Source organism: Meles meles, chromosome X, assembly GCF_922984935.1.
Source record: "Meles meles chromosome X, mMelMel3.1 paternal haplotype, whole genome shotgun sequence".
NCBI lineage: Eukaryota > Metazoa > Chordata > Mammalia > Carnivora > Mustelidae > Meles > Meles meles.
This window is the reverse complement of record NC_060087.1, coordinates 57545380-57566577: the sequence shown is the minus strand read 5'-3', so window position 1 is coordinate 57566577 and position 21198 is coordinate 57545380. Positions and strand designations below refer to the sequence as shown.

General features: G+C 39.9%; 1 protein-coding gene across 3 annotated transcripts in view; it reads right to left on the bottom strand.

The window, feature by feature from the left end:
* Positions 1-20653, bottom strand: part of YIPF6 (Yip1 domain family member 6) — an 86193-nt gene extending 65540 nt beyond the window's left edge. For all 3 annotated transcript variants that reach the window (XR_006816865.1, XM_045995414.1, XM_045995413.1), the window contains exons 1-4: positions 20542-20653; positions 5768-5896; positions 4396-4474; positions 1167-1209 (exon numbers count right to left, since the gene is read on the bottom strand). Coding sequence is in view for 2 of the 3 variants with exons in the window: in XM_045995414.1 (XP_045851370.1) it covers positions 1167-1209; positions 4396-4474; positions 5768-5896; positions 20542-20646 (356 nt within the window). In the remaining variant the exon portion in view is untranslated. The remainder of the gene's footprint in view (positions 1-1166; positions 1210-4395; positions 4475-5767; positions 5897-20541) is intronic.
* Positions 20654-21198: the final 545 nt, after the last annotated feature.

Below are 21198 nucleotides of genomic sequence, written 5' to 3'. Positions count from 1 at the left end.
AGCCATTAACAAATTTGTTCAATTTAGAATCATAAAAAGTCAAGCCTAGAAGGGATCCTCAGCCATCTCCTTTTATAGATATGGAAAAGGAGACCCAGGGGGTTAGCTGGGAAGAGATGTAAAATAATCACAGAGGAAGACAATGGGCAGTCAAGGAAACCTGAGGTTGAATCCCAAATCTACCACTGATTGTGTAATCTCAGTTCAGTCCCCAGTCTCTTTGAACCTAAGCTTGTTTGTCAAAATAAGAAAATAATATTCTTGGGGTCCCTGAGTGGCTCAGTGGGTTAAAGCCTCTGCCTTCGGTTCAGGTCATGCTCTCAGGGTCCTGGGATCGAGCCCCGCATCTGGCTCCCTGCTCACCAGGAAGCCTGCTTCCTCCTCTCTCTCTGCCTGCCTCACTGCCTACTTGTGATTCTGTCTGTCAAATAAATAAAAATCTTAAAAAGAAAGAAAAGAAAGTAATATTCTTGCTATGAGGATAAAATAAAGAGAAGGTATTTAAAAGTTTTCTGTAAACTGGAAAAAAATCATTATACACATTTTGGTTCTAAGTAGTCCAAAATTGCTCTGGTGATAGCACAGTCAGGATGAGAACTCAGAAGTGAATCATAATGCAGTATTTTTTCCACACTACCAATGGTTATATTCCCCTCTCCAATGGAACTATGCTCTCCTGTCTTCTCCCTTTACGTGCAAAGTGTATGGAAAGCCTAACACTTTGAAGTATGATCTTGCTTTGAACTTGACCACTTCTACTCTTCCTAATTTATTCTCATTCTCATTCATATTATTAAGATTTAAGAAGAATTAGGTTTACAAATAAATAGTTTAATTACAAATAGTTTAAGTACAAATATTTAATTCACTTAGTTTACTGATGGGGGGGTGCATGAGAGTAAACAAATGTCATTTCAAGAGAAATGGCTAAAACAGGCTAAGAAGTTATTGGTAAACCGAGAGAAGCGTAATTTTCAGATCTTTGATTCTATCACTCTTTGAATTGATCTGGAAAACTACTTGACTTTTTAGATTGAAATCATAAGGAGTACAATATATCATAGAAATCCTAAATAAAATATTCAAAATTCCCCTCAATTTTGAAACTCCACATAAGAAAGTATAGTCTATCTCAAATTGCAGAGGAAGGAAATGTAAGTACTTACAATGCAAGTGTCACACAAAGGATCAAAGGGCCCCACAGATCCCCTACAAGAGAAGAAAAAAACAGAAGACTGTTAAGAAACAACTATGTAGTATTTTCTATCTTTATTCCAATTATCTACCCCTCCCACTCTTAGAATTCAGACATCAAGGCTCTTTCTGTCTGCCCAAGTCTACCCAACCTCTCCTACCCCTCTACCTGCCTTCCCTGCTCCCTGATTCTGAATGCCCTTCTTCATATATCCTTTAAATTTTGTTGACTTCATAGACCACAAATCACCCCTCTTCCACCTACTAAGCCACATTCCGACATGCTATAAAGACCAATGGGCCAGAAGTCAAAAGACTTAGGTGCCCTAGCCTCAGAAAGAGCCAAGTCACTCCATCAAACTGAGACTACATAGACAAGGGAAGTATAATCAGGTTCACCTCAAGAATATGAAAAATGAAGCTGAGAAGGAAGTGACTTCCCCAGTATATATAATAGTTAGGTATGGAAGTAGGACCAGAACCTCAGTCTTCTGAGTCCTACTCCAAAGTTCTTTCCACTCTGCCACACTGCTTCCCTTTCATAATCATTACACTGAACTAGTATGGAACTGCTATTTGTATAGGTGAGAAAACAGGTCTGTATTTGTAATTTCATAAAGTCAAACCTTAGCAAATAACACAAAACTTTTAGAAAAGTATAAAAGGCTCAGCCAACATCAGGTCTAAGCACAGTGGTTCTCAATTAAAGGCTGTTAGGTAAATTCATCAGCCAACAGTTCAGTAACATACAGCTTACAGCAAAATTACCTTCCCCAATGAAATTGAAAAAAGATACATATACCATTTCTAACTTTCACCTCTTATGTACATAACTTTAAAGAAGTATGCATATGTACATACTTACATTTTTTCCCCACATTATATAAGTAATTTTGACACCACTGTGGAAAGTTTGGAAAAGGTATAAAGAAAAATCATAATCCTACCACTTTGATAAAATACTGTTTTTCTTATTAAATTTTTGAACTTATCAACTAAAAAAAATGAATTCAAGTACAACTGACACTAATACACTTTTTAAAAAATACACTTAAGTTCTTTTTAATTCATAAAACATCTGTAATAGTTAAAACTATTCTTATTTTAGTAGAATATATATATATTCTACTAAATAAGTAAGAATTATTTAGTAGAATATATATATATATATTCTACTAATAAGAAAAAATATATCTCTCTCACAAAATTTGCCATTTTAGTCACTTCTAAGTGTACAAGCTTTGGGTACATTCACTGTTTTACAAACCTTGTATCATCCATCTCCAGAACTTTTTCATCCAACCCTATTTCCCACTTAACCTCCAGCAATCATCATTTTACTTTGTATCAATTCAACTACTCTAGGAACCTACTATAAGTGAAAAAAAAATTTCCTTTTGTGACTGGCTTATTTTACTTAGCACAATGTCTTCACAGCTCATCCATGTTGTAGCATGATCAGAGTTTTACTCCTTTTTAAAACTGAGTAATAGTCCATTAGTACATGGTATATGTTATGGTGTGTATACCACGACTTACCTGACTATCCATTCACCTTTTGGCTATTGTGAATAAGGCTGCTATGAACACGGGTGTACAAATATCTGCTTGAGTTCCTGTTTTCAATTTTTGGGTATATACCTAGAAGTGGAATAGCTGGATCATACAGTAATTCTATGCTTAATTTTCTGAGTCATCATGCCATTTTGCACAGCAGCTGCACCATTTTACATTCCTACTAGCAATGCAAAAGGGTTCTAATTTCTCCACATCCTCACCAATAACTGTTATTTCTGTTTCTTTGATAATGGCCATCCTATTGGGTGTGAAGTGATACGGCATTGTGGGTTTTTTTAAGTCATATAAATATAAATACAAATTTGGGCCATGACTGACTTACCCTTTGTGCCAGCCTATCTGTCTATCCCCACAAGGTATGCAAATGGACTTTAACACATGACATAGCTAACAAAACCAAAAGACAACTGACAGAATGGAAGAAGATATTTGGAAATGAAATATCAGATAAACGGCTAGTATCCAAAAATCTACAAAGAACTTAACAAACTCAACACCCAAAGAACAAATAACCTAATCAAGAAATGGGCAGAGTACATGAATAGGCATTTCTGCAAAGAAGACATCCAGATGGCCACCAACAGACACATGAAAAAGTGCTCCACATCACTCGGCATCAGGGAAATACAAATCAAAACCATAATGAGATACCACCTCATACCAGTAAGAATGGCTAAAATTAACAAGTGAGTAAACGACAGATGCTGGAGAGGATGTGGAGAAAGGGAACTCTCCTATATTGTTGGTGAGAATGCAAGCTGGTGCAACCACTCTGGAAAACAGCATGGAGGTTCCTCAAAAAGTTAAAAATAGAGCTACCCTCTGACCCAGTAATCGCACTACTGGGTATTTACCCTAAAAATACAAATGTAGTGCTTTCAAAGGGGCATGTGCACACGAATGTTTATAGCAGCAATGTCCACAATAGCCATTTATGGAAAGAACCTAGATGTCCATCAACAGATGAATGGATAAAGATGTGGTACATATACATAATGGAATACTATGCAGCCATCAAAAGAAATGAAATCTTGCCATTTGCAACAATGTGGATGGAATTAAAGGGTATTATGCTGAGCGAAGTAAGTCAATCAGAGTGAGGAATTTGAGAGGCAGAATGGGGGGGCTTTGGGGTTAGGGAAGGGAAAATGAAACAAGATGGGATCAGGAAGGAGACAAACCGTAAGAGACTCTAAATCTCAGGAAAGAAACTGAGGGTTGCTGGGGGGCGGAGGGTATGGAGGGTGGCTGGATTATGGACATTAGGAAGGGTATGTGATTTGGTGAGTGCTGTGAAGTGTGCAAGCCTGATGATTCAAAGACCTGTTCCCCTGGGGCAAATAATACACTATATTTTAATAAAAATAATTAATAAAACAAAAACAAACAAAAAATATATACTGTCTATATTTATTGATGAAGATGATACATTAGGAAAAATCTTCCAATATCTGAAATTCAATTCTAAACGTTTAAATTCTTCCAAAATGTTCATTTCCATATTCTTTTATATATTTTTCATTCTGCAAAATGCCAATTTTCTTATCACAGAAATGTAACCACATAAAGTATTTGCTAAGGTACAGTGAAAAACAGCAAATCCTCAAAAAACTATATACTTACAATCTCTCAAGAGAGTATTACTTTTCCTTGGGTACAAAACATGCATGAATTTTTTCCCAACAGCTTTTAGATCACGCATCTGAAAGATATAAACAACTTCTTGTAGTGTCATGACCAAGTTACAAAGCAGCCCCTTCACTTAATTTGCTCAAATTTATTTTAACTTCCTGGGTTCACTGAATTTGGGAACTACAATTCCAGTTTAACACCTTCAAAAAGGTGTGTATTTCTACTAACTTTTTTCCTTTATTTGACTTAAATTCAATTAATTAACATATAATGCATAATCGGTTTCAGAGATAGAGGTCAGTGATTCATCAGTCTTATATACTACCCAGTGCTCTATTAACTTTTTCATTACCTCCTTAAGCCAATATTTAACTCTTTACCACATCCACCTGTTCTGTTTTGATTTTTAAAGCTCTGTAAAGGAGAAATATAGCTATACCAATATGTTACTTAAAGAAACTAAAATAATGTAACTATTAAAATCTACTCTGCAACACAGGGCATCTGATTTTCAGTTCATAACTGATGAAGTCCTAAGGGACAATTAACCTGTTCCCTAACTACCATATTATACAGAATAAAACAAATTAATTTCCAACATTCCCAATTTAACTAGTAAATGAATCCTAGAAGCAAGATTTTTAAAAATCAAGACAGCTGAGGAGCAACTGGGTGGCTCAGGTAATGATCTTACAGTCCTGGGATCAAGCCCCCTGTTGGGCTCCCTGCTCAGCAAGGAGTCTGCTTCTCCTTCTCACTCTCCCCCTCCCCCACCCTGTTCAATCTCCTCTCTCTCTCTCTTTCAAATAAATAAGTAAATAAAACTTTTAAAAAATCAAGACATTTGAGGAAGAGTACAGTAATACAAATATAACCTGTCAAAATATAGTTGAGATAATTCTGTCCTAATTTTTTCAGCTAGAAATTTCTTCATGTAATTAACAGTTCTTTATAAATACATTTTTAACAGTTGTTTAGTATTCCATCCCGTAGATATAACATAATTTACTTAACTGAAATCCCTTCTGTTGTTCAATTTACCCTTATTATAAGGAATGCTGTAATAAACATCTTTGTATATTAATATTCTTCTGTATTTTGAAAAATATTTTTAAAAAAATTCCATATACTCTATGTGGAGCAGAATTACCAGCTTAAAAATATTCGAACATTGTAAGATTCTTAATACTCATTATAGTCAAACTGCTCTCCAAAAAGGCTGTACCCCTTATTCTCTAGGGGAAAATCTTAAATTTCAATAAATAAGATATACTGAAAATCAGTGAGCCAAACAAAAAAAAAGTCCTATAGTTATTTAGTCCCATGATACTGAACAGAAGTTCTCTCAGCTAGGCTAACTTACAATGGTATTCTGAACAGATTCATTTAATGTGGAGCTGTCAAATTCCCGAATATGCGATCTCATAGGAATGGTGATTTCTCCTTCCACAGGGATGTCTTGTGAGATTGATATATCAGAAAGGCCTGCAAACTGAGAAGAGTTTGGGAAAAAAATTAAAGTCTGTAATCAACTGCAGCATTTTTCAAAGACATCATTTCCTAGTGAGTAGGGACTATGTCTTTTCATGGGGTGTTACACAGTTTTTAAAGTAAGGTATTAGTTTACCAGACATTACACAATGTGGCCAACTAAAATTCTCAAATGGTTTTTTCTTTTAACTTAAAGAAAGAGATGGCATATGATGGAAAAAATCATGAAGTAAATGGCATAGACACTTTCTTGCCCTCAAATATTTGCTTTCTTTCAAGCATAAAACCTTCACATGGCACAAGCTAGCAAGATTGCAAAGCTATCTGAAAGCAACCTTTTGGCAATCACATCTTCACACAGCCACAATTCTGTAGCTCTTTCACTCTGTGGTAGGCACTGGTGGCCTCTGCTGGCTAGAAAGGAGTGTGAAGTGAAGCCTAAGGGGAACCTGGGAAGAACAAGGAAATACCAAAATAAATTCTGATCTCTACTCTTTCTATCAGGTTACCTAGCAAACCAGGTCGAGTAACATTTCCAAAGTGAATTACGAGATTGTAAGCTTATAAACTCTTATGTTCAAATGTCAAATTTTATCAATATAAAAAAAACTCAGAAATCTTCAAGTCCCTAGGAAAATAAAAGCAATCCCTTCTCACATGGATTTTGGCCCAACAGGTACAATATTTAAAGGGTAGCAGTTGCAGGTAAATGAAGTGCAAGGCAGTACACTGAAATTTTAGGAAGAATAAAGTTGCTCAAAGAACTTATGAAAAATAACTCCTCAAACACACTTTTAATAAGAAATGCAAATTAAAGCTACTTGTAATAAACATTTTCCCTATTAAGACTGGCAAAAATCCAACAGTTTGACAACATACTCTGGGAGTGAAGTATTTACACACATCTGGTGGGAATGCAAAATAATACTACAGTCTACTGAAGATGAATCTGGCAATATCTAGCAAATTTATACATGGATCACCCATTGACTAAGCAATGCGACTTTTAGGAGTCTAAAGACAAGGGGAAAAAACACATATACACAAAGCTACTTATTATAACACTACTTATAAAAGCAAAAACCTGAGAATAACCCATATGTCCATCAACAGAGGACTACTTGAATAACGTATGGGATATGGACATGACAGAGTTCTATGTAGCTGTAAAAGAAATGGGAGTACCTTCAAAGTGCTATTTATGGAGTGTTAAATAAAAAAGGAGTGTGGAGAAAAGTTTGTAAAATATGCTACCATTTACTAAGAAAGGAGAAAATACATATACACACTCACACCTGAACGTTATTTTTAAGATTTTATTTATTTAACAGAGAAAGACCATGAGGAGCAGAGGGAGAGGAAGAAGCAGACTCCCCGCAGAGCAAGGAGCCTGATGTGGGACTCGATCACCAGACCCTGGGATCATGACCGGAGCCAAAGGCAGATGCTTCACCAACGGAGCCACCCAGGCATCCTGAATGTTATCTTTTAAATGTAAGAACTGTGTAAAAAATTAATCATGCAGTGTGATGTAAGTCATATGAATTTTTAAAAAGAGGTCTCCTATTAAGGAAAGGGAGAAAAAAGATAGAGGAGACAGGGAAAGAGGCTAGGCTTTTTCAAATACAAGTTGTTCCATGTATATGACTTGAAATCATATAAATAGTTCACATAATTATGAAATAAATTAAAACTTAAAAGAAGTCCTTAAAACTGAAAGAAAAATAAAACAAATGAACAAATGAACAAATAAATAAATAAAACAAATATGATGAATTAAATATTCACAACCACACAGAAAGCCACTATTTCAAGTGGCTTTAAAACACTGTAATTTGACTTGTGACTAGGATGTAGAAAGCTGGAAAGAATACTGTCCCAACCACCCTGCCAACATAGTGAGAAAAAGTTAGATGAACTACAAAATCACCACTTTACTTGAACCCATCAAAGAGTTGAGGTTGTAGGCAACCAAGCAGCCTGCATAAAATCTAAGGAAAGAAAGGTGCTTCCAGAGGGGAGGAGTCAAGACGGCAGAGAAGTAACAGGCTGAGATGACATCAGGTAGAAGGAGATCAGCTAGATAGCTTATCAAATCATTCCGAACACCTACAAATCCAAGAGGAGATCGAAGAGAAGAAGAGCAACAATTCTAGAAACAGAACATCGACCACTTTCTGAAAGGTAGGACCAGCCGAGAAGTGAATCCAAAGCTACGGGAAAATAGACTGCGGGGGAGGGGCTGGCTCCCGGCAAGCGGCGGAGCAACGGAGCACAAAATCAGGACTTTTAAAAGTCTGCTCCACTGAGGGACATCGCTTTAGAGGCTAAACCGGGGTGAAGCCCACGTGGGGACAGTGTAGCCTCAGGTCCCACATGGTCACAGAAGGATCAGGGGTGTCTGAGTGTCTCAGAGCTCGCAGGTATTAGAGTGGGGAAGCCAGCTACAGAGACAGAGCCAAGGAGTGAGCTCTCAACTCAGGGTTACCTTGAACCATAATCCATGGCACAGGCCACTGCTCTCTGAGTGGGGTCCCCACAAGAACCAGCGAGACCCCCCCCGGAAGAGCTCAGGGATCTGCGGTTCAGAGACCCCAGGCGGAGCTGTGTGCCAGAGACAGAGACGCTTGGTCACAGGCTGGGTGAGCTCGGAGCACAGCCGGAGGCCAGGGAGACGGGAGTGACTGAGCGCTTTTCTCTGAGGATGCCCTGAGGAGTGGGGTCCCGAGCTCTAGGCTCCTCCGGGCCGGAGACTGGGAGGCCATCATTTTCATTCCTCTCCCCCCGGAAGTCTATGGAAAGCATTCAGGGAACAAAAGCTCCAAAAAGTGAACCCAAGCAGATTACTTACCCTGGCCCCTGGTAAGGGGGGTACAATTCTGCCTCGGGCAAAGACACTTGAGAATCACTACAATGGCCCCTCCCCCAGAGCATAACAAATAACATGGAGGACATAGGGAGATGGAGAGGAGAAAGGAGTTGAGGTAAATTGGAAGGGGAGGTGAACCATGAGATACTATGGACTCTGAAAAACAACCTGAGGGTTTTAAAGGGGTGGGGGTTGGGAGGTTGGGGGAGCCAGGTGGTGGGTATTAAGGAGGGCACATATTGCATGGAGCACTGGGTGTGGTGCAAAAACAATGCGTAAACAAAAAAGCATAACAATTCTGTTACGCTGACAAGAAAAAAAAAAAAGACACATAGATCAATGGAACAGAATAGAGAGCCCAGAAATAGACCCTCAACTCTACAGTCAACTAATCTTCGACAAAGCAGGAAAGAATGTCCAGTGCAAAAGAGACAGTCTTTTCAACAAATGGTGTTGGGAAAATTGGGCAGCCACATGCAGAAAAATGAAATTGGACCATTTCCTTACACCACACATGAAAATAGACTCAAAATGAATGAAGGACCTCAATGTGAGAAAGGAAGCCATCAAAATCCTTGAGGAGAACACAGGCAGCAACCTCTCTGACCTCAGCCGCAGCAACTTCTTCCTAGGAACATCATCAAAGGCAAGGGAAGCAAGGGCAAAAATGAACTATTGGGACTTCATCAAGATCAAAAGGATCAAAATCTCTTGCAAAGCAAAGGAAACAGTTAACAAAACCAAAAGACAACTGACAGAATGGGAGAAGATATTTGCAAATGTTCTATCACATAAAGGGCTAGTATCCAAAATCTATAAAGAGCTTAGCAAACTCAGCACGGAAAGAACAAATAATCCAATCAAGAAAAGGGTAGAGGACATGAACAGACATTGCTGCAAAGAAGACATCCAGATGGCCAACAAACATATGAAAAAGTGCTCCACATCACTCGGCATCAGGGAAATACAAATCAAAACCACAGTGAGATACCACCTCACACCAGTCAGAATGGCTAAAATTAACCAGTCAGGAAACGACAGATGCTGGCAAGGATGTGGAGAAGGGGCAACCCTCCTCCACTGTTGGTGGGAATGCAAGCTGGTGCAACCATTCTGGAAAACAGCATGGAGGTTCCTCAAAAAGTTGAAAATAGAGCTACCTTATGACCCAGCAATTGCACTACTGGGTATATACCCTAAAGATACAAACGTAGTGATCCGAAGGGGCACGTGCACCCGAATGTTTATAGCAGCAATGTCCACAATATAGCCAAACTATGGAAAGAACCTAGATGTCCATCAACAGATGAATGGATAAAGAAGATGTTGTATACATACACAGCGGAATACTATGCAGCCATCAAAAGAATTGAAATCTTGCCATTTGCGACAATGTGGATGGAACTAGAAGGTATTATGCTTAGCGAAATAAGTCAATAAGAGGGGCGCCTGGGTGGCTCAGTGGGTTAAGCCGCTGCCTTCGGCTCAGGTCATGATCTCAGGGTCCTGGGATCGAGTCCCGCATCAGGCTCTCTGCTCAGCAGCGAGCCTGCTTCCCTCTCTCTCTCTCTGCCTGCCTCTCTGTCTGCTTGTGATCTCTCTCTGTCAAGTAAATAAATAAAATCTTTAAAAAAAAAAAAAGAGAAAGACAACTATCATATGACCTCCCTGATATGAGGAAGTGGAGATGCAATGTGGGAGGTTTGGGGGGTAAGAAAAGAATAAATGAAACAAGATGGGATCAGGAGGGAGACAAACCATAAGAGACTCTTAATGTCACAAAACAAAATGAGGGTTGCCGGGGGGGAGGGGGGTAGGGAGAGGGTGGTGGCGTTATGGACATTGGGGAGGGTATGTGCTATGGTGAGTGCTGTGAAGTGTGTAAACCTGGCATTTCACAGACCTGTACCCCTGGGGCTAATAATACATTATATGTTCATAAAAACAATAAAAAAATTTAAATTAAAAAAAAAAAAAGAAAGGTGCTTCCCGGAAAACATGGGACATGGGCACTACTTTGCACACTGTAGCACAACACAGAGAATGACACTGGACATCACACAGATGTTTTAAGAATTCTGGTAAAAGTTAAAATGAACTGCTAAAGGCCAAGCATGGACTTGTACAAGGGCACAGAGGCCCTGGAAGCTTCAGACACAAGGGAATTTCACACCCACCTGAAGAGTCTTCTCCACAGACTTCCACTCAGTTTTAGGTTTTGGAGAAGGGAGCAGCTGCCAATTCTGAGAAAAGCAAAGACCCCTGCTTGGACCCTTCTGCCCTACAGAACAAGAGCCTTAGAGCTACTGGGGGAACTCTGCTGTCTCCAGGGAACAGGTGAAGACCCACTTCGACTGGGGAAAGGGAAAAGACAAATCTCTCTACTCCTGGGGGAGGGATAGGAAAACAGCCTGAGGCCAGACCACTACAGTCGCCTTCAACTGGGGGAGAAACAGAATCACCAACAAAGTCCCACTCAGGAGACACAGGGATACAGGGACCACCTAAGACAGAGGCTGGACCAAGACAGCAAAGAATCCCCCCTCCCAGGCTAACAAGTAGGGAATCAAAACAAACAGCAGTCTACTGCTAGGGGAGGAGCTAGAGGTTGGAGGAAGAACCACTATCTCATGCAAGGGCAAAGGGAAAATATAGAAAGATTAGAATAGAACAGGAACATTAGGTAAAACACTGGGATGATCTAGCACCCACCCCAAGCACCATGTAACAGAAGAAGAATTTGAAGCTGGTGACACATTGAAGGTTCCCATAGCAAGGACAAAACCCAAGCACAGTTCACCGCCTGACCAGACTGATCTAATCCCCACAGTAAAAACTTAGCAGAAAAGATGTGCCACTTCAGGCAGTCTCTACTCTTCTTCTATACATGATGGCCAGCATTCAATAAAAAAAAATTACCCCCCACAATGAAGAAACCACCCACTATGATGAGACACAGCAATCAATAAAACCAGACTCTGAGATGACCCTGTTAGAATCATCAGAGTAAAATTAAGAGGACTATGATTAATATGTTAAAGGCTCTAGTAGAAAAGGCATATGCACAAATGATGATGAATTTCTGCGAAGAGTTGGAAACTATAAAAGTCAAATGGTAATCCCAGAAATAAATGAACATAGTAACAGATGAAGAATGCCTCTGACAGCTTTATTTGCAGATTCAACGCAGCCAGAGAAAAAAGTCAGTGACAGGTCAGTCAAAATTATCCAGACTATAACAAAAAGAGAAATTTTTATGGAGAAAAAATATACCAAATCATTGTTGTATACCTGAAACTTACACAGTGTTATTATGTCAATTATATCTCAATAAAACTAGAAAAACAAACAACACCGAAAACAGAATAAGCATCTAAGAGCTGTGGGTCAATATTAAATGATCTAATTTATATAATTATATTAATTATATATAATAATAATATATATTATATATACAATATAGATAATTAATTATAGATAATTAATATAATTATATATATATAAATAATTGGAATCCCAGAATAAGAGAGAGAAAATGTGTCTGAAGAAATATTTGGAAAGATAATGACTGAATATTTCCCAAAAATAATGACACACATCAAATGACAGATCCAAGCCCAGGGAATACTACTCAAGATAAATACCTAAAGACAAAACAAAACCAAAAATCCACAAACTTGGACACAATCAAACTACTGAAAACCAAAAATAAAGAAAATCCCGAAGGCAGCCAGAGGAAAAAAGACACTGCATTCAGAGGAACAAAGATAAATAAGAGACATTTCACCAAAAACTACCCAAGCTAGAAAAAAATGCAATCACCTTTAGAATGCTACAAAAAAACCGTCAACCCAGAATTCCGAACCCAGGAAAAACAGGTATCAAAACGAAGACAAAGTATCTTTTTTCAGACAAGCAAAAGCTGAGACACACACTACAAGAAATGTTAAAGAAAGATCGTCAGGAATGTGATATCAGAAGGAAACTTGGATTTACACAGGAAAAGAAGATCTCCAGAAATGGTTAAAATGAAGATAAATATAAAAAATATTTTTTTCTTGTTTTAAATTATTCTAAAGGATGATTGCCTAGAGGAAGGGCCACAAAACTTTTTCTGTAAAGGGCCTCAGAAGTAAGTGTTTCAGGCTCTGAGAGCTATGTAGATTGTGTGGCAACTACTCAACTCTGCTGCTGTAGCATGAAAGCAGCCCAAGATGAAACATAAACAATTAATAAAACCTTATTTATAAAAATAGGTAGTGGGCCAGATTTTAAATCATAAAAATATAACATTTAGGAGATAACTGGAAATTTGAACACTGATATTTGATATTAGGGAATTACTAACTTTTTGGATGTACTAATGGCACTGTGGTTATGTTCTTTAAAAACAGACTCCTTTTCTTCTAGATAAACATGTTGAATATTTACTAAAGTAATGATGCCTGATATGTACTTCAAAATAGTAATAGAAGGGAAATGGAGAGGGCTACAGAAGAAAGAAGACTGGCCATAAATTAAGTATTGAAGGTTAGGACATGAGGGTATATTTTACCATTGTACTTTTGTCTATCTCTGAAACTTTTCTTAGTAAATAGTTAAAAAGTAAACACTGCTAATTTTAGGAGCCATCTTAGTTCTTTTTTATTCTTGCCCCTCCTCCAACTGAAATGAACCTGAATACAATCCAGCCCCTATATCTTATTAGAGTTTACAGGAAATATGTAGATAGAGGAACATAGTAAAAATACCATGAGGATACAATCAGCCAAATACAGAAAGTGGAGAGGTCTACAAGACAAATGACTGAATTTAAAAAAATAAATTACATTAAAAACAGGAGAACATTTATATATTAAGAGAGACTTATTATCCAAATGCAATTTGTTGACTTTGTTTGGATCCGGATTTGGGCAAACTATAAAAACACATGTTTTTAGAAAATTGTGAGATGATGAGCAGAGATTAGATGATACTGAGAAATTATGAGTTTTGTTATTGTGATAACAAAGAAAACGTCCTTCCCTGTTAGAGAAACACACTGACGTATTTACAGGTGAAGTGATATGTCTGGGATTTGCTTTTAAACACTCAGAAAAGGGGTGCCTGAGTAGTTCAGTCATTAAGCGTCTGCCTTCAGCTCAGGTCGTAATCCCAGGGTCCTAGGATGGAGGCCAGCATCAGGCTCCCTGCTCAGTGGCAAGGCTGTTTCTCGCTCTTCCTCTCCCCTGGCTTGTGTTCCCTCTCTTATTATCTCTCTGTCAAATAAATAAACACTCAGAAAAGATCATGAAAGACAATAAAAGACCATTAAGGATTGAATGAAACTAAGGAAAAATAACAACTCAAGGAAATGTAAGACCCTGCATAAGATCCTGGAACATTAGTAGAAAATCTGGTATAATTCAAATAAGATCTGTGATTTAGTTAATAATATTGTGCGAATGTTAATTTACTGATTCCAATCACTGTGTACTATGGTTATGTACAATGTTAACACTGGAGGAAATGGGATCAGGGCTATCTAGAAACTCTCTGTTGCAATTTTTCTGTATGTATAAAATTAGTTAAAAATAAACAGGTTAGAAATCATACTCTAAAGAAAAAGGAAACTTTGTGCATTGTTGGTGGGAATGCAAGCTGGTACAGCCACAATGGAAAACAGTATGGATGTTCCTCAGAAAGTTAAAAATAGAATTACCATAGGATCCAGGAATTCCACTACTGGGTATTTACTCAAAAAACAAAAACACTAATTTGAGAACTATGTTTACTGCAGCATTTATTTACAATAGCCTAGATATGGAAGCACACCAACTGTCCTTTGATAGATGAATGGATAAAGATGTGGTGTCTACGTACAATGGAATATCATTCAGCCATAAAAAAGAATGAGATCTTGCCATTTGCAGCAAAATGGATGGATCTAGAGGATAAGTAATGCTAAATAAAATAAGTCAGAGAAAGACAAGTACCGAATGATTTCACTCATACACGGAATTTAGGAAACAAAAAAAAATGAACAAGGTGGGGGGGGACCAAAAAACCAGACAGACTCCTAAACATAGAGAACAAACTCGTGGTTGCAAGATGGGGGGTGGTTGGAGGGATGGGTGAAAACGATAAAGGGGATTAAGAGTTCATTTATTGTGATGAGCACTGAAATGTGTATAGAATTGCTGAATCATTTTATTGTACACCTGAAACTATTATAACATTGTACATTAGTTATACTTGAACTTAAAAAATAAATTAAAAAAAAAGATTAAACAAAAAAAAATCATACTCCAGAAAAAAAAATATGTTGGGGAAATGAAATAAAAATAGCAGAATTTTGGGGCGCCTGGGTGGCTCAGTGGGTTAAAGCCTCTGCCTTCGGCTCAGGTCATGATCCCAGGGTCCAGGGATCGAGCCCCACATCGGGCTCTCTGCTCCGCAGGGAGCCTGCTTCCTCCTCTTTCTGCCTGCCCCTCTGCCTAGTTGTGATTTCTCTCTGTCAAATTAATAAAATATTAAAAAATAGCAGAATTTTGAAAGGTACCACTCTTTATTTTATTTACATACTTAAAAGCTTCTGTAATAGGATTTTTAAGTACATCTCTTTCTTGTTTTTTGCTATTCTCTCAAATTACTCTCCTTCTCCTTCTCTTCCCTGATCAAACTGCTCTGCACTCACCCACTCCCTTAATCCTTTGTAATTTGGCACTTCGCCTTCCCACTTTACTTTCCCCACAGATCTGTAACAGCGACCTCATAACCAAGAAGTACAAGAATCCTTCCACCCTCTGAATATTCTTCAGTACTTAATATGTCAATCACCCTTTGAAGCTGTATTCTCTCACTACTATGACACTGACCTTTCAGGCTCCAGGACTGGTGTTCTGAGTTTTCATGCTGTCTGCAACTGCAGCCTTCTATACTGTCATGCAGTATAGAAGTAGAAGTACTGCATGACAGTATAGAAGGAATGAGCTTCAAAGCCTAATTCGGCTCTGCCCTCACTTGGAGATGACACCATCATAAGATTTAGGTAAGACCAGCATTTCACCTAGCCCGTGGTCAGCCCTCGACATATGATATTTGAAGAGTATTGGTTAAGTGTGCTGCGGGAAGCCATCCAGCTCTATCACCAACTACCTATGTGACACTGAGCAGGTTTCTTGACCTCTCCATACCTCAGTTCCTCATCTATAAAACTGAGAGAATAGTATCATCATCACAGGGTTGTTGTGGGAAGAAATGTATTACTATACATAAAGCACGTAGTAGGAGGCTCACAGCGGGGCTAGATACATGTTAGCGCTAGCTCAAGATGCCCAGGGGGTTAATTCCAGTTCTATCACTTGTATAATGAAGAATTTGGCTAGCCTTTGTCTCCTGTTCCTGGAAGGTAGCCTCTAAACCCTTGGAATTTCCTAAATGATAGTGTTAATTTTGTTACTAATGGTGGGCCCTAACACTTTAGCTAACAGGTGAGTCATGGTAGGCCCCTAGACACTTTATGCTAATGAGATGACTCAGCATGAGGGCAAACCATTCCAGACAGAAAAAACACAAGTTTAGAGGGTTGAACCTTTGACTCCAGTGACATAAACCTGGCCTCTGGGGAGGGGAGGAGTCAATCATCTAGTCAATCATGCCTACAGAAAGAAACACTAATAAAGACTCTCAATACATGAGTGCACTTCCCTGATTGGCAATATTCTGCCTATTGCCACAGATTGATGTATCAGGGGGTACAAGGTCCTGACTCCACAGGGAGAAGACAAGGAAGCTTTGTGTTAGGGACCCTCCTAGGCCTCACCGTATTCATCTCCCCCTTTTGCTGGTTTGGATTGTATCCTTTGCTATAATGAAACTATAATTTTAAGCATAGTGCTATCCTGAATTCTATGAACAATTCTAGTGAAGTATGGAGCTCTAGGGGATCATGGGAACCCCTGAATTTGCAGCCAGTAGGTCAGAAGTAAGGGTGGTCCTGGGAACATCCAAACCTGTGGATGGTGTCTGAAGTGAGGGCAGTCTTGTGGAAGACTGTGCCCTTATCCTGAGAACTTGGGCCTAACTCCAGGTAATTGCTTTTGTAAGTCACTGCAGTCATTATAGTGCCATGTGGTTCCTATCATATCCCTCATCCCAACATTTCCTCAGTAACTCTTTTCAGGAGAATTAGTGATACGGTTCAGCGAACTGAGCCAGGATCTGTGGACTTCAAGCCCCACATATAACAGGACTTCTATGCCCTCAGCTAGTGGACCTTGCTCTCTGATTAGCCTCTCAGTGCAGATGAAAGGTGACTTGAAGCCAATGTCCCTTCCCTTCTCCCTGTGCAGGTAGGCTCTTGCACATATATGCACATGTGTGCACAGAAACCCATGTGTACACTTCACTGTCTGGCTTGGACCAATGAGGGGACAGATAGAGGCAGGGCCAAAAAGATATAGTAAAAGCAGGGACTGCAGCCTTAAGAGAGCAGCTGGGTCCAGATGGGTTATACTACCAACCAAAATCCTAGAGAAAAGAGTCAATAAGTGGGGCGGGAGGCATCAAGTAGAAACCAGCTCAGACCAAGAGGCTTGGCTTCAAGAAGTGGGGAGGGGTGACTGCTGGTGTGCTATCCAGTCAGTCCCTTTACCTGAGACCAACATCCTTCCAGACCTCAGGCTAAAGCCATTATTACAGCTCTTTTTCCTGCTCTCCAAACAGACGAACAATAGATATGCATTACCAAAGACAATCTTCTCAACTCTATGCAAACGACTCCTAATTAAACCTAGTCCTGACTTCTGAGCCCTGAAGTTCAGTTTTAGACAAACTGCCTATTGGATGGCCTGACAATATCTCGAACTAAACACGTATGTCCAAAAGTGAATTAGTGAACTTTTAGGGTCCTCATACTCCTCTTATGTATTTCTGTGCAGGGGCAACAGTATGCTCCCATTTGTCTATAGCCTTGCTTTTCAAAATGTGGTACTGGGAGCAGTAGCAGCAGCGGTATCACCTGGGAGCTTGTCAGAAATGCAGAATCTTAGGTCTCATTTCAGATCTACCAAATCAGAATCTGCAACTTCACAAGATTCCCCAGATGACTGCTAGGCACATTATAGTTCAAAAAGCTCTGATCCAAGACACAGCCTCCCTAGCACTCCAAACCCTCAAGGAGCCTGCCTGTCTCCAGTCCTCATGACTCCACCACTGCTATAGTACAGGTAGCAATCACTTGTTCTAGAACCACTGATTTCGCTGGTCTAGATTCCAAACATTCCTCATGGTAACTCTCCCTCAATTATGTTGTCAAATTCATGATTTTAAACCCTTCCCTCCTCAAAAATTCCCACTGGTTCCTCATTGCCTATTAAACCTCCAAGCTTACTAGTCAAGAAGAAGAAATAACACTTATTGTATGACCATTACATGCCAGGCACTCTACTAAGTATTTTTCATGTCTTAATTCATTTAATCCACCTAACAACCCTATGAGCTATTATTACTGTATCTTCATCCTACAGATGGGAAAACTGAGGCATGGAAGGGTTAAATGACAGAGCTGAGAATCAAACTTAGATAATCTGACCCCAGTGCACAAATTCTTAACCACTGTTTCATAGTGCCTCCCTTATTCAGTAGCCTTATTTTTTTAAGGCTTACCTCCTAAGACTTCCCTGTACTTTAGAGCCAAAGTGATCTACCTGTTGTTCTATAAATATGTTAACTCTTCCCAACTTCTGTACCCTCACCTTGAGAGGTTGTGTAGTCTTAATGGAAATAATCTGGGGTTCAGAAGCAGACATAGTTTCAAATTTTAGGCCTGGCCATTAACTAGTTCTAAGACCCTAGGGAAATCATCAAACCTCTCTGAGTCTCCTGTCCTCATCTGCAAGTAAAACACAGTTTAGGGGCGCCTGGGTGGTTCAGTGGGTTAAAGCCTCTGCCTTCGGCTCAGGTCATGATCCCAGAGTCCTAGGATCGAGCCCCGCATCAGGCTCTCTGCTCTGCAGGGAGCCTGCTTCCTCCTCTCTCTCTTCCTTGCCTCTCTGCCTAGGTGTGATTTCTCTCTGTCAAATAAATTAAAAAAAAAATATTTAAAACACAGTTTAAAAACCACCTAAGTGAAATGGTTGCTGTGAAGTTTAGAAAAAATGCTGAGGATGTCTAGTACAATCCTGGCACACAGCAGGTGCTCGATCATTGATAGCTCTTACACTCACCTGAAATTTCAAATCCTACCCACCCTTTGACGCCCTCTCAAATATAACTTCTACTGCGTAGCTTGCTTTGTCACCCTAAGTGGACATAATAGTAACTCCCTTTAAATTTTGTTAATATTTTATGTGTAACTCTTTCTGATTTACTACCTTATTTTACCATTGTACATTTGTCATAGTAGACTGTAGGCACCATAAGGGCAAGCCATTTGTATGTCCTAAAACAGCTAGCATAATGCACTGCATTGTGGGAGTTTAATAAACATTACTGAATAGAATTGTATTGGATATTGAGTAATGAATGACCAGAACCACTAAAATTAATTGGGGGAAAACTTCATAAAAGAAGAGGTAGAACAGGAACTAAAAACAGCTAAGCACTTGTAACTATGTTACTATACACTGTGTGTATAATACCTCATTAGTAATCTCATTAATTCTGTGATGAGTTATCATCCCATTTTCCAAATGAGCAAATGGGTTGAGAATGACTTCCTCAAGGTCACAATTGTTCCATGAGAACTTGGACCCACTCACTCTCTTTCATTGCTGTATCCCCAGTGCCTAAAGGAGTGCCTGGAACATAGATGCTCAATAAATATTTGTTGAGTGAATGAAGAGATGAAAAAATAGTGCTAGTAAGTAGAACCAGGACTAGAAGAAATTTCACCTGATTCCCAGTTCAGTCCTCTGCTCTTAATTTGCCAATTTAAAAGAGGAAAAGATGTACCATTTATTAAACAACTGCTAAGAAACTGAACACCATTTGGGAAGAGGGATCTTAGAGCAGAACATTGAATAATTACACTCCTCGCTTCATGACACTGTGTTTGACACTTTAAATTATATCATTTCACCTTCCTAAAAACTCTTTTCGGCAGGTATTTTTATATCCATTTTATGGATGAAGAAACACTCCCCATGAAATGATTTGCCCTCTCATAAGAGGCAGAGCAGGTGATTCTAGCCCAGGTAATTTTAACTGCAAAACCTGTGTCCTTAAGTAATACTTGCCCAGGCTTTGGGCTTGTACTTGCAATGGAATTCGTACCCCCTGTAGAGACAGGAGCAAGATAGTATCATGAAGAACACTGTGAGGAGCTGCAACACGGAGAACAGGGATTAAATCAAGACTACTAAGGTCATTGAACAAATCAATAATCAAGTTATAATGTCCTATGGGAAGCAGTCTCATTAATCCAAGAATGCTGTTACTCCAACAACAACTAGTGACAGAACTTGATAACATGAAGGGCAGCAGAAAAAAAGGTAATTAAGAAATCACCTAAAGCTTGGCATTTACACAATGTACGGGAGGAGGACAAGCCCTGAGAGTATGGGACAAGAAAGTGAATAGGAGTTTCACAAGAAGGCGTGGAAGGAACGAGGAGGGTAAAGCGCTTAGCCCTAAGAGCAGGTGCAATGTTGAGACTGGTTCTGGCATAGGGTATAGGACCGGCCTACCGGGAGGAAGGAGTTCCGGCCCTCTCCGGCCAGGAAGCCCATCATCCGACTTCCTAAAGAACACTCTGCCTCACCCTCAGTCCCTTTGGCCTCAGAACCCAAGCTCACCAGGGGCCTGGGCGATGTTGTCCCCGGGTCTCCTGAAGACTCGGCCGCTTTCGCCATCTTAGCCCTCCTTCTCCCGGATCTCTCCCACAGGCCTTTGCGGAACATGAGACGTGTAGGCTACGGCTGATCAGCGCGTCATCGCGCGGCGGTCGCGTCACCGAAAAGCGCCTCACAGTGGCTGCCGGTACGGTGACGTTGCTGTCTCCGTCCTCCAGGTGTCCGGAAGAGGGGCGAGTTGTCGCGCCTCGCTTCGCTTCTTAGGGACCACAGGTCCCGTTAGGCGTGCCCCCCTTTTCATACTCAACCCAGATCCTGGGATTGCTCCACCGCTGCGTTTTCTTTTAATGCACCGCACCCGCGCACCCGTTTCTCGCTCTCAGGGCGGGTCCGCAGAGCTAGCACTTCACGGAAAAACCTGTGCCTCCACGGGCTGCAGAACAATTTCGCGGTTTCGTGCTCCTGAATAAAGCGATCAACTCCTCCTGACCAGCCGCTTCCTCCGCCATAGCTCCTGCTTGTCTGATTCTTTGCGCATTCCCCTCATCCTCCCACTCCCCCCGCTACCAGCCTTTTTTCCACTTCTCGGTTTTTATAAACTATACAAGATTACTTTTCTTTCTCCCTCACCCCCTTTGAGGAGGGGCGAAGCTAGCTTCT